The following is a 19,631-nucleotide window of genomic DNA, read 5'->3' on the forward strand; positions in this document are numbered from 1 at the left end:
GTGGATCACCAGCAGCTGTGGTGGTTTCCAGAATTATCAACCCATCAATGCCAGAGACAAAGTGAGAGGTCAGTGTGGACTGTGTGGGATCAGGGGACCAAGATTCCAGTCCAACCTCTGTCCCCGGGGTGAGAGGTCAAGAAATAGCAGAGGAGCTCGATTGTGCAGCCTCCGCTGCTTCCAGAACTCCTGGCCTGCAGATCATGGGTTGACCAAGTGACCATTCTGAGGGGTAATCACTCTTGCTTTAATCTGCTTGGATCTAGATCCCTGTCTTGTGGGGAGGTCCTGGGGTGTGTGACCATCTGCCAGAGCCTGTGGAGGCTTCTGGGAGGGCACCCAACTAATAGCTCCAACAGCTGTGAAAACTCCAGCAATTTGGGACAAAGCTCTCTGGAAGCAGAGTTCTGCTGTGGCAAAAAGCTCAAAAGTCAAGTAATTGAGTGGCAACATGAACAAGCAAAGCAATCAAACCTTAGATTCCTTTTTTGGGGACAAAAAGGATCAAAGCATGGAATAGGAGAAAGACAACAAAGTCAAAACTCCTGCACCAAAAGCTTCCAAGAAAAATATGAACTGATTACAGGTCATAGAGGAGCTCAAGAAGGATTCTGAAAACCAAGTAAGAGAATTGGGGGGAAAATTGGGAAGAGAAATGAGGATGTAAGAAAATCATGAAAAGAGAATCAACAACCTGACTGAAGAAAATAACACTTTAAAAAATAGAGTAACTCAAATGGCCAAAGAGGCCCAAAAAACCAATGAGGAGAAGAATGCCTTAAAAAGTCAGATTTGCCAGATGGAAAAAGAATTTCAAAAGCTCACTAAAGAGAATAATTCCTGGGGTGGCCAGGTAGCACAGCGAGTAAGAGCACCGGCTCCAGTGTTGAGAAGACCTGGAGATCGAATCCCAGGCTCAGACACTTAGCACCCACCCAGAAACCCCTGGCTATATAACCTTGAGCAAGTTACTTAACCCCAATTGCTTAGGGGCGGCCAGGTGTCTCAGCGAGTAAGAGCACCGGCTTCAGTGTTGGGATGACCTGGATCAAATCCATGCTCAGATACTCAGCACCACACCCAGAAATAACTGGCCGTGTAACCTTGAGCAAGTTAGTTAACCCTGATTGCTTTAAAAAAGAGAGAGAGAGAGAGAGAGAGAGAGAGAGAGAGAGAGAGAGAGAGAGAATAATTCCTTCAGAATTAGATTGGAGCAAATGGAAGCTAATGACTTTATGAGATTAAACAGATCTAAAGAAATGAAAAAATAGAAGGCAATGTGAAATATATCATTTGGAAAAACACTGACCTGGAAAATAGATCCAGGAGAGATAATTTAAAAATTATTGGACTCCTGAAAGCCATGATCAAAAAAAAGAACCTAGAAATCATCCTTCGAGAAATTCTCAAGGAAAATTGCCTTGATATTTTAGAACCAGAGGGCAAAATAGAAATTGAAAGAATTCACTGATAACCCCTTGAAAAAGATCCCCAAAGGAAAACTCCTAGGAGTATTATAGCCAGGTTCCAGAGTTCCTAGATCAAGGAGAAAATATTACAAGCAGCCAAGAAGAAACAATTTGAATACTGTGGAAACACAATCAGGACAACGCAAAAGAATTGAAGGGCTTGGAATATGATATTCCAGAGATCAAAGGAGCTAGGATTAAAACCAAGAATCACCTATCCAGCAAAACTGAGAATAGTGTTTCAGGGGAAAATATGGTCATTCAATGAAATAGAGAACTTTCAAGCATTCTTGATGAAAAAACCAGAGTTGAATAGAAAATTTGACATTCAAATACAAGAAGCAAGAGAAGCAAGCATGAGAAGGTGAACAGGGAAAAGAAGTCATAAAGAACTTATCAAAGTTGAACTATTAACATTCCTGCATGGAAAAACGATAATTGTAACTTATGAAACTTTTCTCAGTATGAAGATAGTTGAAGGGAATATAAATGTATATATGTATACATGCATATATATGTCTATATAGGAGGGTATATGGGCGTATGAATACATATGTGGGTGTGTATGTGAGGGCACAGGGTCAATTGATTAGGAAGGGATGATATTTAAAAAATAAAAATTAAGAGGTGAGAGAGTAATATAATGAGAGTTGATAGGGAGAGACAGAATAGGGCAAATTGTCTCATGTAAAAGAGGCAAGGGAAAATGTTACAATGGAGGGAAGAGCAGGAAAGCAAAAGGGAATGGGTCAACATTACTCTCATTGAATTTGGCTTAAGGAAGGAATACCATCCACACTAAATTGGGTATCTTACCCTACAGGAAAGTAGGGGGAAAGGGGATAAGAGAGAGGATGATAGAAGGGAGGGCTGATTGGGGGGAGGAAGAAGGTAGTTAGAAGCACACACTTTTGAAAAGGGAAAGAATCAAAGTAGAATATATAACAAGGGGGCAGGACATGGAGGGAAATATAGTCAGTCTTTCACAATTATCCACTATGGAAATGTTTTGCATAGCTACACATGTACAACCCATATTGAGTTGCTTATTCTCCCAGTAAGGGTGGGTGATGAGGGAAGAAGGGAAAGAATCTCGAATTCAAAGTTTTAAAATCAAGTATTTAAAAAATTATTATTATTATTATTTTTACATGCACTGGGAAATAAGATATATAGGCACCAGGGTATGGAGATCCATCTTGCCCTGCTTGAAAGTTGGATGAGAAATGGGAGAGGATATAGGAGAGAGCATATTAGGGGAGGGTGTATTAAGTGGGATTGCTGTTCTGGGGTGGTGGGTAGGGGACAGACGGGGAGGAAATTTGTGACTCAAAATCTTGTGGAAATGAATGTTGTAAACTAAAAATAAATATAAAATTTTATTTAAAAAAAACCAGAGAACACTCGACATGAAATGAATGAATGACACTTTCAAAATGAGTTATTCTTGTAAGTAATGAGATTTGCTGTTTCATGTGTGATTGTTTTTTTTTGTTCCTTGTATATGGAAATATTAATGTTCGCTGGTGTTTTCAAAATCAGAATAGTAAAAAGAAAAAGTGAAAAAAAATAATATAGTCAGGTGGATTCAGAACTGGTCAAATGGCCATACCCACAGAGTGATCATTAATAATTTCATACCAATTTAGAAGAAAGTCTATAGTGGAGTGTCTCAGGGATCTGTGCCTTTCATCTGAAATTTCATCTAAAATAAAAATTTTCTGAGTAGGACCAAAAAGACTGATTGGAAAGTAAGCATGTGGTTATCATTTTTAGGTATTCTGAATGTTTTGATTTAGGAATTTTCAATGTTTAGATTGGAGGAGATGCTTTGGGGGGAGGTTCTTGTTAACAGTACTGTGGAAGAACCATTGGGTGGGCTTGGGTAGGAGAACAATGCATAGAAGTTGCAAAGGTGAAATTAGGCTCCATATGAGGAAAAACTTCCTAATGAGTTGTTTCATCCATAAAGTGGTATGATGAAGGAATGAAATAGGTTAACAGTTTTGTTCTACTTATATACATGGTATGGATACAAAACAATGAGACTGTTCATTGGATTCACTTGGAAATATAACCATATGACCCAGCCCTAATCCATCTTTTATGTCTCTGTTTGGCCTGTTAAATAATTGTAGTAGACGACCATTTAATTAATTAATTACTTTTTGCTTTTTGGAGGGGGGAAGGCAGGGCAATTGGGGTTAAGTGACTTGCCCAAGGTCACATGACTGGTAAGTGTTAAGTGTCTGAGGCCTGATTTGAACTCAGGTCCTCCTGACTCCAGGGCCAATTCTCCATTCACTGCACCACCTAGTGGCCCCTGGCCATTTCATTTTGAGACTTAAAAATATTGGAATGAACAGTTCAAGAAGAGTATTTTACTTGGCAAGGTCTCTTGTCCACTTCAGATTTGTGCGTGTCATCTGTTAGAGAACATAATTTAAAAGTTGTTATACTAAAGAGCCCATATTTAAGAAAATAAGCAAAGTTGCTAGAAGTATATAATTTAATTGATAGGGAACTCCCCACATAAGGAAATTATTACTGTCCTTGCAGGTCATCACCTCTGCATTTTATAGCCTTTTTTTTTTTTGCGGGGCAATTAGGGTTAAGTGACCTTGCCCAAGGTCACATGGCTAATTTTTGTGGTAAGTGTCTGAGGCCAGATTTGAACTCACGTCCTCCTGACCCCAGGGCCAGTGCTCTATTCACTGTGCCACCTAGCCGCCTCTGCATTTTATAGTCTTAAGTGAGTTTTCTGGGGGCACTAAAGGTGTTAATTGATTTACTCAAAGTCATAAAGTCATTCTATTTTATAGGTTTGACCTAGGTCTTTCTGACTGATTTTAATCTCTCTGTCCACTATACCAGATGCCTCTCCATTTGAAAAAGTTAGTTCTAGCTTCATTTTAAAGACATAATCATCCTGTGTTGTAGTTATTATTTACATCATCAACTCCTGTTTGCTAGAAATTCTAGTAATGCCATTGATGAAGCTGTTAAAGTCAGTCATTGAGTGGCACATCCATTGTTTTACCGTTTGAGAATACCGTCCCTAGAATTTCAATAATAAGAAATGGTGAAAAGAGCACTTGGGAGAAAAAGCAGAGGACTTGGGGTTTATATCCTTACTTTGCCACTTATTGTGTGATTGCAGACAAGTCATTTAACTTCTCTGGGCCTTGGTTTCCTTACATACAAAAAAGGGATATCCTTTAGCTATGATCTATGATTCTGTGTGATATGTGTAATATGTGTACATACATGTAATGTGTGTACATGTATATGCATGTGTATGTATATATGTATGTATATTAAAATATGAGAGAGAGATGGTACAGGAGCCCATTCATTCCATTAATTTTTTTTCTTTTGACAATGGCATCAAGGAAAATTTTGTAAGATATTATGATTTCTTTACGAATCATAGAATCAGAAGTTAAAAGTAATTTTAAAAATTTTCAAGGTTATTATCCCAGTAAATTTAGGAAATTTTTCTGAAACATCCCTGACATCGCTGAAAAACAACTGAACAGCAACAAGTGGCATGACTTATTCTTAGTGAGCCCATTCTGACTCCTGCTAATGATTTCTATTCTCAGTGCTTACAAGCTGTTTAATAGATCATTATAGAGTTTTGATGGAGATTTACAATATCAGTTCTACTGTTTTTAGTTTAGTACTTTTGAGGAATTTGCTGTTATCTCTTTTTCTACTTTTTTTTTTTTGAAGCTAAGACCATGTTCTTGTGTCTAATTTTATGACATCCTTGTTTTCCAAAACTTTCTTAAGCTATAGATAGCAATTACTGGAAGATACCATCAAATTCTTAGTACTCTTAGAGATAATTCATCTAGTCCTGGATTCTTGAGCTCATTTTAAGCAATGAAATTATTTTATTACTCTTACTTATATTAGTGTTTAGTTCCATAATCTTAACCATTGAATTGTATAGATTTGACTTGCAAAAAGCAGCACAGTATCCTTCCCCCCTCCCCCCCATCACCACCCCATAAAACTATCCTTTTCAGGCATTAAAAAAAAAAACGGTTGCCCCTTATTTCTGGAATTCTCTGATTTGGTGACCAAGTCTATATTCATGCTTACAGACTTTTATCATTGAGTTTTCAGATTAAAGAGCCTTTTTTTTTTTCTTTTTGGAGGGCAGTTGGGGTCCTCCTGATTCCACGGCTGGTGCTCTATTCACTGTGCCACCTAGCCACCCCAAAGAGCCTTTTTTAAAGGAAGAAGTTTCTTCTTATATAGAAGATCCTCCTTTTGTTCATTTTAGTTACTGTTCTTTAATCCTTTTCCATTCCTGTATTGTTTTTCTTGAGGTGAGGTGAATGGCAAAGTTACCCTGCTTGATAGTAGTCAGCATTTTGAGTAATCCACAGTCCACAGAAAATGATAGATGATATTAATAGCTAGCATTTATGTGGTACTTTAAGGTTTGCACAACACTTTATATATGTTACCTTCATCTGATTCTCACAACAGCCTTGTGAGAAAGGAGCTTTTTTCACCCCTATTTTACAAATGAGGAAACTGAGGTTAAAGCAGGTTTTTGTAACTTGCCTAGGTTCACACAGCTAGTTATTGAGTGCCCAGGATTTAAACTGAAGTCTTCCTGATTTCAGCACTATCCACTGAACCAGATCTTTCCTGAGTTGTAAATGGACCTCAGAATCTATTAGTTTCTAAGTATAGGTTGATTAAATTTTTCCCAACTGTATTACTTTGCATTTGCTCAATTTGAAACTCATTTGCTACTCTTAAATTTTCTCAGTCTTGTGAAAATCTCCTGCAGCTTGTCTCTTTGATTTGCATCTTATAACAAGAATTTAGTGTTGTCTTCAGACTTGAAAATTTCAGTCTACACTATTGTTCAGTCACTTTTCAGTTGATGTCCAACTCTTATTGACCCCATTTGGAGTTTTCTTGGCAAAGAACCGAATATAACACTCCAGATAATAGTATGTCCATGGCAGAAGACAACAGAATTATCTCTTCCCTAGTCTTAGATTTATGCATCTTTAATGTCATATAAGATCATGTTAACTGTTTTTGTATTTTACTGTTGACTATTGCTGAGTGTGCAATCTCTAAATCCACTAAAATCCCTGGGCCATTTTTCAGATAAATTGTTTTCTAGCCATTTCTTACTTGTGAAAGGCTTTATATTTACTTATCCATGTTTATCCCTTTGTAGATTTGACTATTCCAGACTGTCAAGATCTTTCTGACTTTTGCCTATGATTTAATATTTAATTTGCCTTTTCTAGCTTTGTAAAATCTGTAAATTTGATAAAAGATGTCATCTTACATTTAACCCATTCTTTGACAAAAAAAAATATATTTAAAAGCACATGGCAAAACACTCTACCCATTGACCTTTAAATTGACATTATTGAACCTTTAGTGACTATTCTTTGGGCCTGGCCTTTCAATCCATTCTGCTTCACCTGACCTTCATCTTTATATCTTTTTGACAAGAATATCACAAAAGATTTTGTTAAATGCTTACCTAAAATCTAGGTAAACATAGGTGAACCATGTCAGTACATAGTCTTGATCTACCAATTTGGCATGGCCTGTTCTTATTAAAGCCATGTTGATTTTTTTGTGCTTATTCCTTTTCTATCTGTTTTGTTAGCTATGCCATTAATACTATATCCCCAAATTTTGCCAGGAATCAAAGTCTTCCTTAATACCCTGTAAGGTCCAGACTTTTTTTTATTTGTTTTAATTGGGAAGTCTCTTTAATCTGAAGTCACTTCACTAATCCTGTAGTATTTCTTCGAGAGATAATTGAAGGCCTCACTAGGGACACTTTCAAGTTTCTTTGGGTGTAATTTATATTATTTATATTAGGGTGTAATTTATCTGGACTTGGTGATTTAAACTGATCCAGAGGTTGAGATCTAGACTATATTTACACTTTGCCACTAATTGGTCCTGTGACCTTGGGCCAATGATTTAACTTCTGCTGCTTAGTTTCTTCACTAATAAAATGAAGGGATTGGGCTAGAACTTGTGTTTTCTGACTACTTGTCTATGGCAGATTTTTACCTGGGATACAAAGATATTTATTAGCAAATATTCTTAAAGCCTATGAAATTTGAAAACTTTTTTTTTTCTTTCTTCTCTGACCTCTCTATGACCTGTGGAGACTATGGGACTCCATCCCATCCCCCACCTCCCTGCTTTAACTTGGCTCCCAGCCCTGGACCTGATACCTTGAGCTACCATGAAAACCAAATTGTAGATAACAGAGCTGTTTAAAGGGGAGAATTTGGCTATTATCCAGGGTTTGTTTATATCCTTAATGTAAATTTTCCATGAAGATTCACTGTTTCTAGTTTATGATTTTCTAATCAGATTCTTTCCTGCTTTCTAATATCTGAAGAATCATAGGATCATTAGATTATAGAAATTAAGTAATTCATCTCTTCTGATTTTAATTTTTAGTCTTCAATTTTGGTAGTAATTTTTATCTTTGTTCTAACAAGACAGGCTTGTGCCTGTCTTTTATATAGACTTTTATATAGTCTGCAAGATTTGCCATCTTTTGTTTCTTGATCCTAAACTATACTGTCCAACATATTCTTTTTTCCATGCTTTTGTTTGCATCTACATGATCTAGTATTAATGCATATGTTGTTGAGTTAATTTGGAGTTTCTCATCCACTCCTTTATAGAATTTCTTTATCTTAACCTTTGAAAAAAAATGTCAGCCAGGCTGTGGTAATTTCAGTAATAGTTTTGATTCTGTTCATTATGAGCACTACAAGGCTCATAATAAATAAATAAATTGATTATTTAATATATAATATATTATATAATATAAAATAATATATAATATAATATGATTAATTAATTAATCAAAATTGATGATTAAGTATTCCTGAAATGTTTGCTGCCTTTGTATGAACAGTAAACCCAAGTCTATCAACACTTTTTATTTGCTTCTGAGGAGAATATGTAAGACATTCTTTATACCTACAACTTGCTTGTCTTCTCTTTTCATTTACAGCAATGTCAACACTGATATGATTCAATTCCTCTAGCACTATGTCAGTTTCTTGAGGCATTAGATAAGATTATCACATTTAGAAAATAAACAGTTAATATTTCTAGTTGGTATAAAAATTCATTTTTTGAGCATCCTCTATCCTTTTTCTGCCATTCTTGATTGTTCTTGGAACAAGGAGAAGATTAGGTTGAGTGCCATTCTATATCTTATTATTGTTACAAGCTGCTTTTGGTATCTAGTGAAATAGGTCCTCAAAAGCAGAAATAATCTAACACTAGGATATAATCTGATGTTAGGATAATATCCTTTGCAGCATGGTAGAACTTTCCTCACACTTGCTTTCCTTTTCTATAGCTTTTTGAGAACCCAAGGGTTACTATCTCCATATCATGAAAGGTATCAGAGTAGTATTTTTACAGTTGAATAATGCTGTTAAACCTCCCTCCCAAATATTAATATGTTTTCTAGTTTATTAGATAAAAATTTTATATCTCTATATGAGATTTTTGTCGCAACTTTGAAAATAGATATTTTTTCTTCTTTAAAGATTAATTTTTTGAAGTGCATTGTAATGTAGCTTTGCATTATTGCTCGTTTACTTGACTCTTGCAACCATACTTAAGATGAAGAGACAGCAAGTAGGCTTGGGTTTGGGGGTTAATTTGATATAGGGAAAAACATTTATTTATTATTTTATTATATATATAAGCAATTGGTGTTAAGTAACCTTGCTCAAGGTTATACACCAAGTTATTTCTGGGTGTGATGCTAAGTATCTGAGCCCGGATTTGATCCCCGGGTCATCCTGACACTGGAGCCAGTGTTCTTACTTGCTGAGCCACCTGGTCGCCTCTAAGCAATTGGGGTTAAGTAACTTGCTTAAAGTTACACGGCCAGGTGTTTCTGGGTAGGTGCTAAGTGTCTGAGCCCGGATTTGATCCACATGTCATCCCAACACTGGAGCCGGTGCTCTTACTCGCTGTGCTACCTGGCCGCCCCAAAAACTTTTATTTAAAACTTAGTTTATTTTCTTCCCTTTTGTCAAGAGTGTGTTACAAATAGGAATAATGCAGAATTTGGAGTCAAAAGAACTGGGTTTGAATTCTGACTTTGCCATTTACTTTCTATGTGCCCTTAGGCAAGTCATTTAAGTTTTGGGTCCTCATTTTCTTCTTTAAAATGAGGCAATTAGATTAGATTATTCTTTTTTTTTTTCCCCTCATAGGATCATTGGGTCATAGATTTATAGCTGGAAGGGACCGCAGAGGCATGTAATACTATTTCCTCATTTACAGATGAGGAAACTCTTAAGGTTCCTTTCTGCTCTAAATCTATGATCTTTATGAGCCAGTTCTTATATACACAATAGTGTGTATTTTAGGGACCCAACCTTTGGGATTAATATATAACTGCCAATTTAAATGCTGGTGCTTTGCCTGGAATTTACTATTGCAGCTCTAATCTCCTTCTTTTATAAAAACAAAAGACTTCAGCTTAATTCTTCATTCTTTTCTTATCTGCATCATCCTATCTTCTGTGCAGCACTTGTTTTTTCTTCATTTTTCTTAAATATAACTTTTTAAAAAAGTAAATAAGTCTTTTGTGGTCTTTTTCATTCACTGTCATCCTCGTGCATCAGCAGGCTTTACTAATTCTGATAGTCTTATAGAATTTGCTACCTTTCCTTAAAGAAATCCTTTAAAGAATGATTATTCGTTAAATCCTCTCATTTTCATCTTTTATAGATGTTCTTTAAAAATTAGGTTGATATTTCTTTTGAATTCCCTTTTTTTTATACAACTCCTCCTTTATTTAGTATAGTTTGTTTCCCATTCTTCCTGGGCTGGCTTTCCCTGCAGAATTTTAAGTTGTTGAAATCCTAGTTGGTTGTCCTTCATGCTCAAAGAGGACCAAATGACATCACTATGTCAGGGTCATTGTATAGTGTATCCAGCCATGGCTGATCAGACCAGTATGAGTTCAGAAGACTCTACCACATGTCAGGCACAAATAGTCCATGTGAACATTTGGAGTGGAGATGTCTCTAAATTTGTGCATCTTGTGTTTCTTTTGAGCTACTGCAGTTCTGCTTTGATGCAAGCACACCATGCTAGGCAGTCCTCTGCCAGTGTCTCCTATCTTACAATTTATCCTAAAGTTCTTCAGAGAGACCTTGAGGTCCCTCTGACTCTTAAGGTCTCTTTGTTGAAAATTTTTTTTTTTGGAGGGCAATTTTGGGTTAAGTAACTTGCCCAAGGTCAGACGGCTAGGTGTTTTTTTTTTTGTTTGTTTGTGTGTGTTAAGTGTCTGAAGCTGTATTTGTTGAAATTTTTAATCATTCTCTGAACCATTTGAAAGTATGTTGTCCAAGAATTTTGTGCACTTGTCAAGCCATGCTTATATTCTCTCTAATAAGTTTAAAATGGAGCAGACTTTCTCCAAAGTTGCCTTCATTTTTGCTTAAGAAACTAGTTCCTTCTTGCTAGTAAGAATCCAGAGTAATTACCATCAATGGCTTCTATTTTTTGAATAATGAAATTATCAAAAAAAATCATGAAATTATTAGCTCATTTAATTTTTAAAATGATGTATATGCACATACATGGAAATTATCTTGTGGGTAGAGAACCTTGAAAGCTATGTTTTATCCTTACTGAATCAAATACTTTAAGACAAATTGATAAATAGCACTGTTAACTTCATGCTTCCATACCAGTCTTGGGGTCTGGTTCTTGGACTCATCAGTTTCCTTCTGTTTAGATATTTTGTAGAAATACTCACCAAAATGCTGTCCTCTGTGCTTATATTATGATTCTACCAAAATGTAAAAAACCCTCAAGTCTCCCCTCACCGCATTTTCTTCTTCCTTTTTGTTCCTGAATCAGCTACACACAATAAATTTCATGGCTTTTTAGTGTGAATGAGAATGATGTTGATAAAGGAGATAGGTAACTCTTTTAAAGTGAACTGCTTATATAAAGTGTTTACCATACAAGTAAAGAAAAGGGACTCAAATTAGGTACCAGATCTAAACTGAACTGATCTGGAATTGACAGAACGGGGCTATTTGGGTATTGTTTATTATTAAGATCATGATGCTGGTAAGGGAAAATTTGTGCAGAGTATTCCTGTATTGTAGGATAAAAAGAACTCTATCATTTCTAAAGGAATTTATTTTAGGCATTAACAAGGTCACAGTGAGATGGGGGAGGGGGGGCAGGATAACCTAGAACCCATTCTACCTTAGCACAGGTTTTATTTTGTGAGTTTTATATCAGTTTTATTTAAAAAAATTTTTTTTATTTATTTTCCTTTCCCCACAGGTCTTCCTCTGTTTAGTTCCCTGGGTATAGGTGCCCTGTTTCCTCTAATTGTTTCTCTGTCTTCACCAGAACTCCCAGATAATTTATGCTTTTAGGATATAGTTAATTTTAAAAAGCTATCTCGATAACCCTCTTCCCTATTAATCTAGGATCCTGGAGAGGGTCCAAAATTCACAAAAGATATCCACCATTTGTTATGTTATACTCACAGCCTCTCCTTGACTCAATTTTTTAGACACCAAAAAGTATGGGGGGAGAGGAGGAGGAAGCTTTAATCCCTCTATCAAACTTAGCAGCAGCAACAACAGCATAAAAATTAAAAAAAAAGTAATTCCCAAATTTGATTTACTACACCACCAGTTATTTAATGAAACTAGAGATAATTAAGTAGTCATGGTATTTTTCAAGAATGTGTTGTAAATGATAGTAAACTGAAAGGAATTTTAGAGGTTAAGTACAGTCTACCATCTTGCCAGTGAAGAAATTGCCTTAGGTGATGGGAATTGAGTGGTAAAAATATTTGTTCTTATTGAAGTAGCTTGAGTGAATAGAATTTTAATTTAACTGAAATTCCATAACTTGTGATAGCACCAGTCATTGATCAGGTAGCATTAAGGGAAAGCTTTATTTCAGTCTAAGTAAAGCTACTAAGCTTCTTCTCCACATAAATACATTATATTACATTAATATATTTCTCAGTAAATCAATAAAAGCAAGCCAACAATTTTATTCTAGTAGTGATGTGGTAGAAAGCCTCAAGGACTAAACTGGATAGACTTTTCCTCTGATCTTGCAGAATGACATTTTTTGTCTACTTTTCTCACTAATATATACTTTTAAAAAATTTTCCATCACTTTTTAATATTTCTCTGACTTATTTCTCAGAATAGGTAAGAGAATTATAAAAAGTAAGTTATAAAGAGTCAGTAAAACATTTGTATTAAATATAATTTAGTACTTCATGCCATGATATAAAAATTATGCACATTTAAAAAAATAAGATGTTTACTTTTAAAGAAGAGGGTTGGGTCTTTGTGACCTTTGAAGTCTCTGTAACTCCTTTTAATTAGAACTAAGGGTAACATTTGGGATATAGTTGAAGCTAAGCTATCATTTTAGTTGCTAATAGTCTTCAGTTTCAAGAAGTAATGTGAACTTTGAGAATAATACTCAGAAAATGGGGTGCTTAATTTATGAACAGTTTTGATCTTGTAATTCATTTTTGTCATTCTTTCTCAGCTTCTTAATCCTATTGTTGAATGATAATTAAGAATCTCCATAAACTCTTCCCTTTATTTTCATTCAACCCCTACAACTCAGACACTGACCTGGAAAATAGATCCAGCAGAGATAATTTAAAAATTATGGATAACATTTTCCATCACGAGTCTTTTGGAATTGTCTTTGTATACAATCTGTCATTATAATGTTGAGAAAAGAGCAAAGTCTGTCAAAGTTGATTGTCACACAATGTTGCTCTTACTATGTACAATGTTCTCTTGGTTCTGCTCACTTCACTTAACATCAGTTCATGTAAGTCTTCTAGGTTTTCGTGAAGTTTGTCTGCTCATCATTTCTTGTGGAATTACATTCATATACCACAACTTTTTCAGCCATTCCCCAATTGATGGGAATCCCCTCAATTTCCAATTCTTGGCCTCCATGAAAAGAGCTACTATAAATACTTTTGTACATGTGGGACCTTTTTCCATTTTTATCATCTCTTTACTCCAAGAAGTGCAGAACCACTATTCTATACAGTACTCCTTCCCCTGTCACCTTTTATCTGTTATGCATATATTTTGTATCTACATTGTGTCTCCCTTAGATAGATTGCAAGATACTTGTGGGCAGGGACTCTTTCATATTTGTCTTTGCAACATCAGGGCTTAACACAGTATATGGCTTATAGTAGATACTTAATTTTTGGAAAAGCTTAATAATAAGTACTTGTTTGATTTTATGTAAAATACAGTTCAACAGGAAAATTTCCATTTTCTTAGCATATATTTGTTTATTAATTTTTTTTTTGTAAGGGATGGAAGAAGCATTGAAACTGGTTTTTGTGGCTGGAAACAACAAAAGTGCTACTAACTTCTATGATTAACTTATCTTCTACAAATCATAACATTAAAATATTTACTTGTAACTCCAGTTTAATAATTTATTTGCAAGTTTGGCATTTCTTATTGTTTATAACTCAATATTCACTTGTATCATAGAACTTATATAATGTATATTAAACATCTCTATTTATATTTTACCTTTTATAGACGTTTGCATCTCAACAAGAAGGCAACAGACAAACAGCCATATAGCAAACTTCCTGGCATTACGCTTTTGAAACCATTGAAAGGTGTCGATCCTAATTTAATCAACAATTTAGAAACATTTTTTGAATTGGATTATCCCAAGGTAAGTACAATGTTATAGTTGTTTTTTTTTTTTTTTTTAAATCAGGTTGGGGATGAAACATATTTCCCTTCCCCCAACTCCTTGGAGAACACAAGGAAAGGATACTTTGACAATAACAAACATAGTGGTAGCTATAACTCTTGGGGCATCTAGGTGGTGTAATAGAGCACCAGGCCTGGAGTCAGGAAGACCTCTCAGACACTTTCTAGCTGTGTGAGACTGGGTAAGTCACTTAATCCTGTTTGCCTCAGTTTTTTATAAAATGAACTGGAGAAGGAAATGGCAAGCCACTCTAGGATCTTTGCCAAGAAATCCCCATGTGGGGTCATGAAGAGTTGGGTATAACTGAAATGATTGAACAACAAAAACAGCTCATCAATCAATTATTCAGTTTACAGGTATTTACTGAATACTTCTTATATGCTAGGCACTGTGCTAGAGATGCAAATGAAGTGGATGAAATAATCCCTATCCATAGAAGCTTACATTCAGGCAGACATATGTGTGTACATATAAAATAAATATAAAGAGAACAAATACTAATAAATTCAAAGTAGTTAAATACAATGTAGTTTAAAAGGAAGGGGACTAGAAGTTGCAGGGATCAGATAAGACTTCACATAGAAGATGGTTTCTTAAAGCTGTGTCTTAAAGAGGAAGCTTTTGTGAGGCCAGAGATAAGGAGAGATCACATTACAGACATGAGAAAATGCATGGAGACGGGAGATGTAGTATTGTGTGAGGAATAGAGAAGGCCAGTTTTGCTGTAACATAGAGTGTGAGCAGGAGTAATTAGGCTCGAAAGATAGGCTGGGACAACCTTGTGAAAGTCTTGAAAAGTTAATGGAGCAGTTTATATTTGATCTTAGGAATAATAGTCAGTTATTTTGGTTTATTGAATTGAGGAGTAATATGTTCATATCTTTGATTAAAAAAAATTACTTTGGCAGCAGTGTGCTGAAGTGATGAGAGGCTTGAGTTGAGAAGACCCTTCAGGAGTCTGTTGCAGTAATGTAAATGAGAGTTGATGAGTAATTGAACTAAGGTGACAACTGTATAAGTAGAAACTGATTAACATGTACAGTGAGGGAGTAATATTTGAGGATAATTCTAAGGTAATGGACCTAGAAGACTAAAAGGATGGTGATACCTTTGAGAGAAATAAGGAAGTTTAGAAGAGAGGTGGATTTTGGAAGGGTGAGTTAATGAGTTCTGTTTTGGACACGTTGAGTTTGAGATTTGCAAAAGGAAATTATTGATGTAAGGAGGAATTGAAATACCCAGAAAAAGGAAAATTCCAGACATGGGGCAATGTGGTCAAACCTATACATTTAAAAGATAATTTTGGCAATTTTGTGAAGGATGAATTAGAGATGAGAAAGAATAGATGCATAGAAATTAGTAGGACAAATGAAAGGAAAATACTAGGTTGAATTTGGTTTGTGACAGTGTGAATAGGGACAAGGGAACAGAAATGGTTGACACAGTGTTTGAATATGTGTTAAGAAGGGAATGGGCAAAGATGCTTCTGTGATTTTGATCTTCAGTTAACTGGGAGGATGGTAGTGCTATCAATAGAAATAGGAAAGCTGATAGAAGAGGTTGATTTAGGAGGGTTATAATGAGTCCTGCTTTGGACATGTTGAAAATGAGATGAATTCCAGGGATGGGATGGCCTATGTGATTACATAAGAATGGGAGATGGAATTTTGAGTTTAAGGAACAACTAGTAGACCAGTTTGACTAAAACACAGATTTTATTAAGGAAAGTATTGTTAAATAAGTCTGGAAAGTTAGTTTGGAGCCAAATTGTAGAGGGTCTTTTTAATACTAGGTAGGGGAAAGGGTCTGTATATTTTTTCCTAGCATTATAGTGTCACAGAAAGTTTTTAAACAGTGGAGTGACTGATTTATAAGTGCAGTGTCCTGGAAAGGTTTTGTCAGCTGTGTGAAGGAAGAATTAGGGAAGGAGGAGAGCCTGCAGAAAGAGTGAAAAGCCAATCAGGAGACTTTTGTGCTAGTACAGGAGAGTGATGAAAAGAAGAAATTCTTTTGAATCTCTTTTGAGTTAATTTAGAATTTTTATTTATATGTTTTGGTGTCATGTTGAATTTTTTTTAGACAAGGGCCAACATAGTTTTATCATTAAGTTAAGGTGATTGAGAGGCAATCATTTAAATTGATAGATGAAATCAAGAGGATGAACTATAGGCTCTAAAGAGAGTTTTAATGTCTTATGAATCTTAGCATCTGGCTGCTAAAAAGGTGGGGATGGGGGTGTCTCTGGATAGGTCCTTAAATGTAGAACAATATAAAAAAGAAACTCCATGATTTGGAGAGGTCATTCAAGCTTCTCCTTTTCCAGGTGAGGAAGCTGAGGTTCAGAGAAATCTAGTGATAAAGCCAGGATTCAGAGCCATATTCTTTGAGTCCAAATACAGTGCTCTTTGCAATAGGTTGCTAGGCATTTAAGTTTTCGTGCCTAGTTTATGCCAGGCACTGCTAAACAGTGAGGATACAAAAAGAGGCAAAAGAAAGTCCTTGCCCTCAAGGACCTCACAAGAAAGAGACAATAAGTAAACAAATATGTTACAAAGGAAAAACAATGGGGTTTGACTCAAGTTTAATAACAGGCTAATGCCAAATAGCTGAAATGCAAAATAATTTTTTCCTTTTAATTTATGATGAGAAAGACAGATAGTCTTGAAATTAAGCATACATTCATATCTCAAATTAAAGTTTTCTTATATCTTGGCTTATAGTGGACACAAGCAATGTGGAATCTGAAAGTGTTTTGTAGATCTTAAAATTCTGTGAAAGTGTTAATTTCCTTCTTCACTTAATCCAACTATGTGACCTTTAAAAAAAGACAGATGACATTATATTTTACTAAAAACAACAGCAAAAAACTTAATGGGGTTTTAGGTGTTATAAAAATTATCTGCCACTAAAGCAACTTTGTCTTATTTTTTACATTAGAGTAATTCTGCTATATGTCATTAAAATTAGAATTTGAGAGCGTATTTTCTATACTAGTTAAATCCTTTGTAGAATTCAAGTCTCATATAATAGAGACTGAATTTTTGAGTCCAGGGTCCTACCTTGAAGGATTCAGATCCTGATTTTTTTATTTTTTATGTAACCTTGAACAAGCTAGTTGACTGCTCTGATCCTGTATTTTCTCATCTACAAAATGAGGAGATTGAATTGTATGACCTAAAAGATCCTTTCCAACACTAAATCTCTGATTCTGTCAGCCCTGATGGTTTATGTGCCAAAATGAAGTATGAATGTTTTCATGACTAAAAATTGCTGGGTTTTTGGTTTTTTTTTTGAGGGAGGGGACAGTTGACGCAGGAATAAAGGAGTAGGTGGAGCTGTTTTGTAGGGAAATGAGCAAATGGAAAAGTGAAGAAAGCCAGAGGTATTATGCCTTCATAATATTAAAGGTAAAAAGTATTAAAACAAATGAATCTAGTATAATAGAATATAAAGTTAATATTAAAATGCAACCAATGTTTGTTAAAAGACAAAGATGATTGATTATCATAGTTGAAAACTGAAGATGCTTGTTTATCAGTTCTTTAGAACCTACCTACTTGAAATGCCACCTTGATTTTAGTATCATTTTTAAGTGCCAGAAACATAATCAAACTGGAGTTATAATAAGGATTAAAATTATTTAGTCATACCAACCTGAATTTTAGTAATAATCTGAGATGTCAGAAGGTATTGATAATTGTTTTGCTTTCAAAAGTAGGTCAAAGAAGTTTTAGTTAATGAAAATAGTATTTAAAAACCTTTGCGTCTACATAAAAAGGAAAATTTCCTTGTTCTCCTAGTATTTTATATCTCAAATATTTTTGGTAGAGAAATTAGTGGCACTATATTGCCATTATTAAAAAGTAGCTTTTTAAAAAATTGATCTGCTTTATAAATATTTTCTTGCTATTTTGTAATTACAGAGCTACATGGCATAAATAACAAAGGTATCACAGTAGCTTTTGAATCTATTTAAATAATATGTTTGTGAAAATTTTTACAACTTTTTAGAGTATTATAGTTGAACAACTTAATTTGGCTATAAGGATCTTAATGATTTTAGTTTCTTCTGAGGAAAGATTCTTAACTTTTCTATGAATTCTTTGTATACTTTGTGGCTCACTCAAAAAAAATTTTCTGAAACTCAGGAAGGGAAGATGGTACTTTTAGGGCCTTACTGTTTTGTAATTTTAATGACACAAGTTTAGACTAAGAAAAGGGGTTGAGAAAATGTACTTCCTTTGCTCGTAAAAGTTGGGGACTGTAGTTATGGAACATTGCATAAATTGTCAGACTTGGTTGATATGTTGGTTAATTTTGCTGAACTACTTTTCTTTTTTCTTTCATTCTTTTTTTTTTTTTTTTAAAGCAATTGGGGTTAAATAACTTGCTCAAGGTTACACAGCCAGTTATTTCTGGGTGTGGTGCTAAGTATCTGAGCCTGGATTCGATCCCCAAGTCATCCCAACACTGGGGCCGGTGCTCTTACTCGCTGAGCCACCTGGCCGCCCCTAAGGAATTGGGGTTAAGTAACTTGTTCAAGGTTACACGGCCAGGTGTTTCTGGGTGGGTGCTAAGTGTCTGAGCCTGGATTCGCTCCCCAGGTCATCTCGACACTGGGGCTGGTGCTCTTACTTGCTGTGCTACCTGGCCGCCCCTTTTTTCTTTCATTCTTATAAGGGATGGCTCACTGGGTGTGAGAGGAAGGATATATTGGGAAAGAATTTAATGTGAAAACAAAAGATTAGTGGGTTCAATTACACATGTTTGCTGATAAATTCCAAAAAAGCCCATAAATTCCAAAAAAGTTATAGAGATTCTTGTCATATAGATGTCTTTTTTCCATTCTCAGTTTTTTTGTTAGCTATCTGAACATCAGAGTAGTTAATATAGTTTTCATGTGGACAACAAATCCTAATCATAACTTTCAGCTACTAATAGGGTAAATGGGAGTGGTTGTGAGACATAGGTAATAAAAATGACAGCAAATATTAGGCATTAGGCAAAGAAAATTCCTTTCAGTCTCTTAATAAGTGAGATAATATACTTCTAATCCTACACACACATAACATAGTTTTGTGGTCACAGCTATCCTCCCCACTCCTTGAAATAGGTCATATATGTATGACATTGATTACATAGGAGCCTGAGACTGTGGATAGATCAGTTGTATAATACTTCAATATTTTGTCAGTAGCATTATGCATGAAGGTTAAAAAAACACAACAAAAAATAGTAATACATTTAGTAATGTATTAAATGATAACTTTGTGGCTTATCTTACAACCAAGGAGTAGATTTAAGTACTGGTTAGTACTAGTAGATGCCTTTTTTTTCTTTTTG

The 19,631-nt window shown here is 35.1% G+C and overlaps 1 protein-coding gene across 1 annotated transcript in view; it reads left to right on the plus strand.

Annotated features, from left to right (window-relative positions):
• The window catches only part of UGCG (UDP-glucose ceramide glucosyltransferase), a 53,838-nt gene that overhangs the window by 18,784 nt on the left and 15,423 nt on the right, over positions 1 to 19,631 (plus strand). Inside the window, exon 2 of the mRNA XM_069085314.1 lies at positions 14,105 to 14,246. Coding sequence (XP_068941415.1) covers positions 14,105 to 14,246 — 142 coding nt within the window. The remainder of the gene's footprint in view (positions 1 to 14,104; positions 14,247 to 19,631) is intronic.

The sequence above is a fragment of the Petaurus breviceps genome, unplaced genomic scaffold, assembly GCF_028583685.1.
Source record: "Petaurus breviceps papuanus isolate PSGF00001 unplaced genomic scaffold, PetGlider_PUasm1.0 175, whole genome shotgun sequence".
NCBI lineage: Eukaryota > Metazoa > Chordata > Mammalia > Diprotodontia > Petauridae > Petaurus > Petaurus breviceps.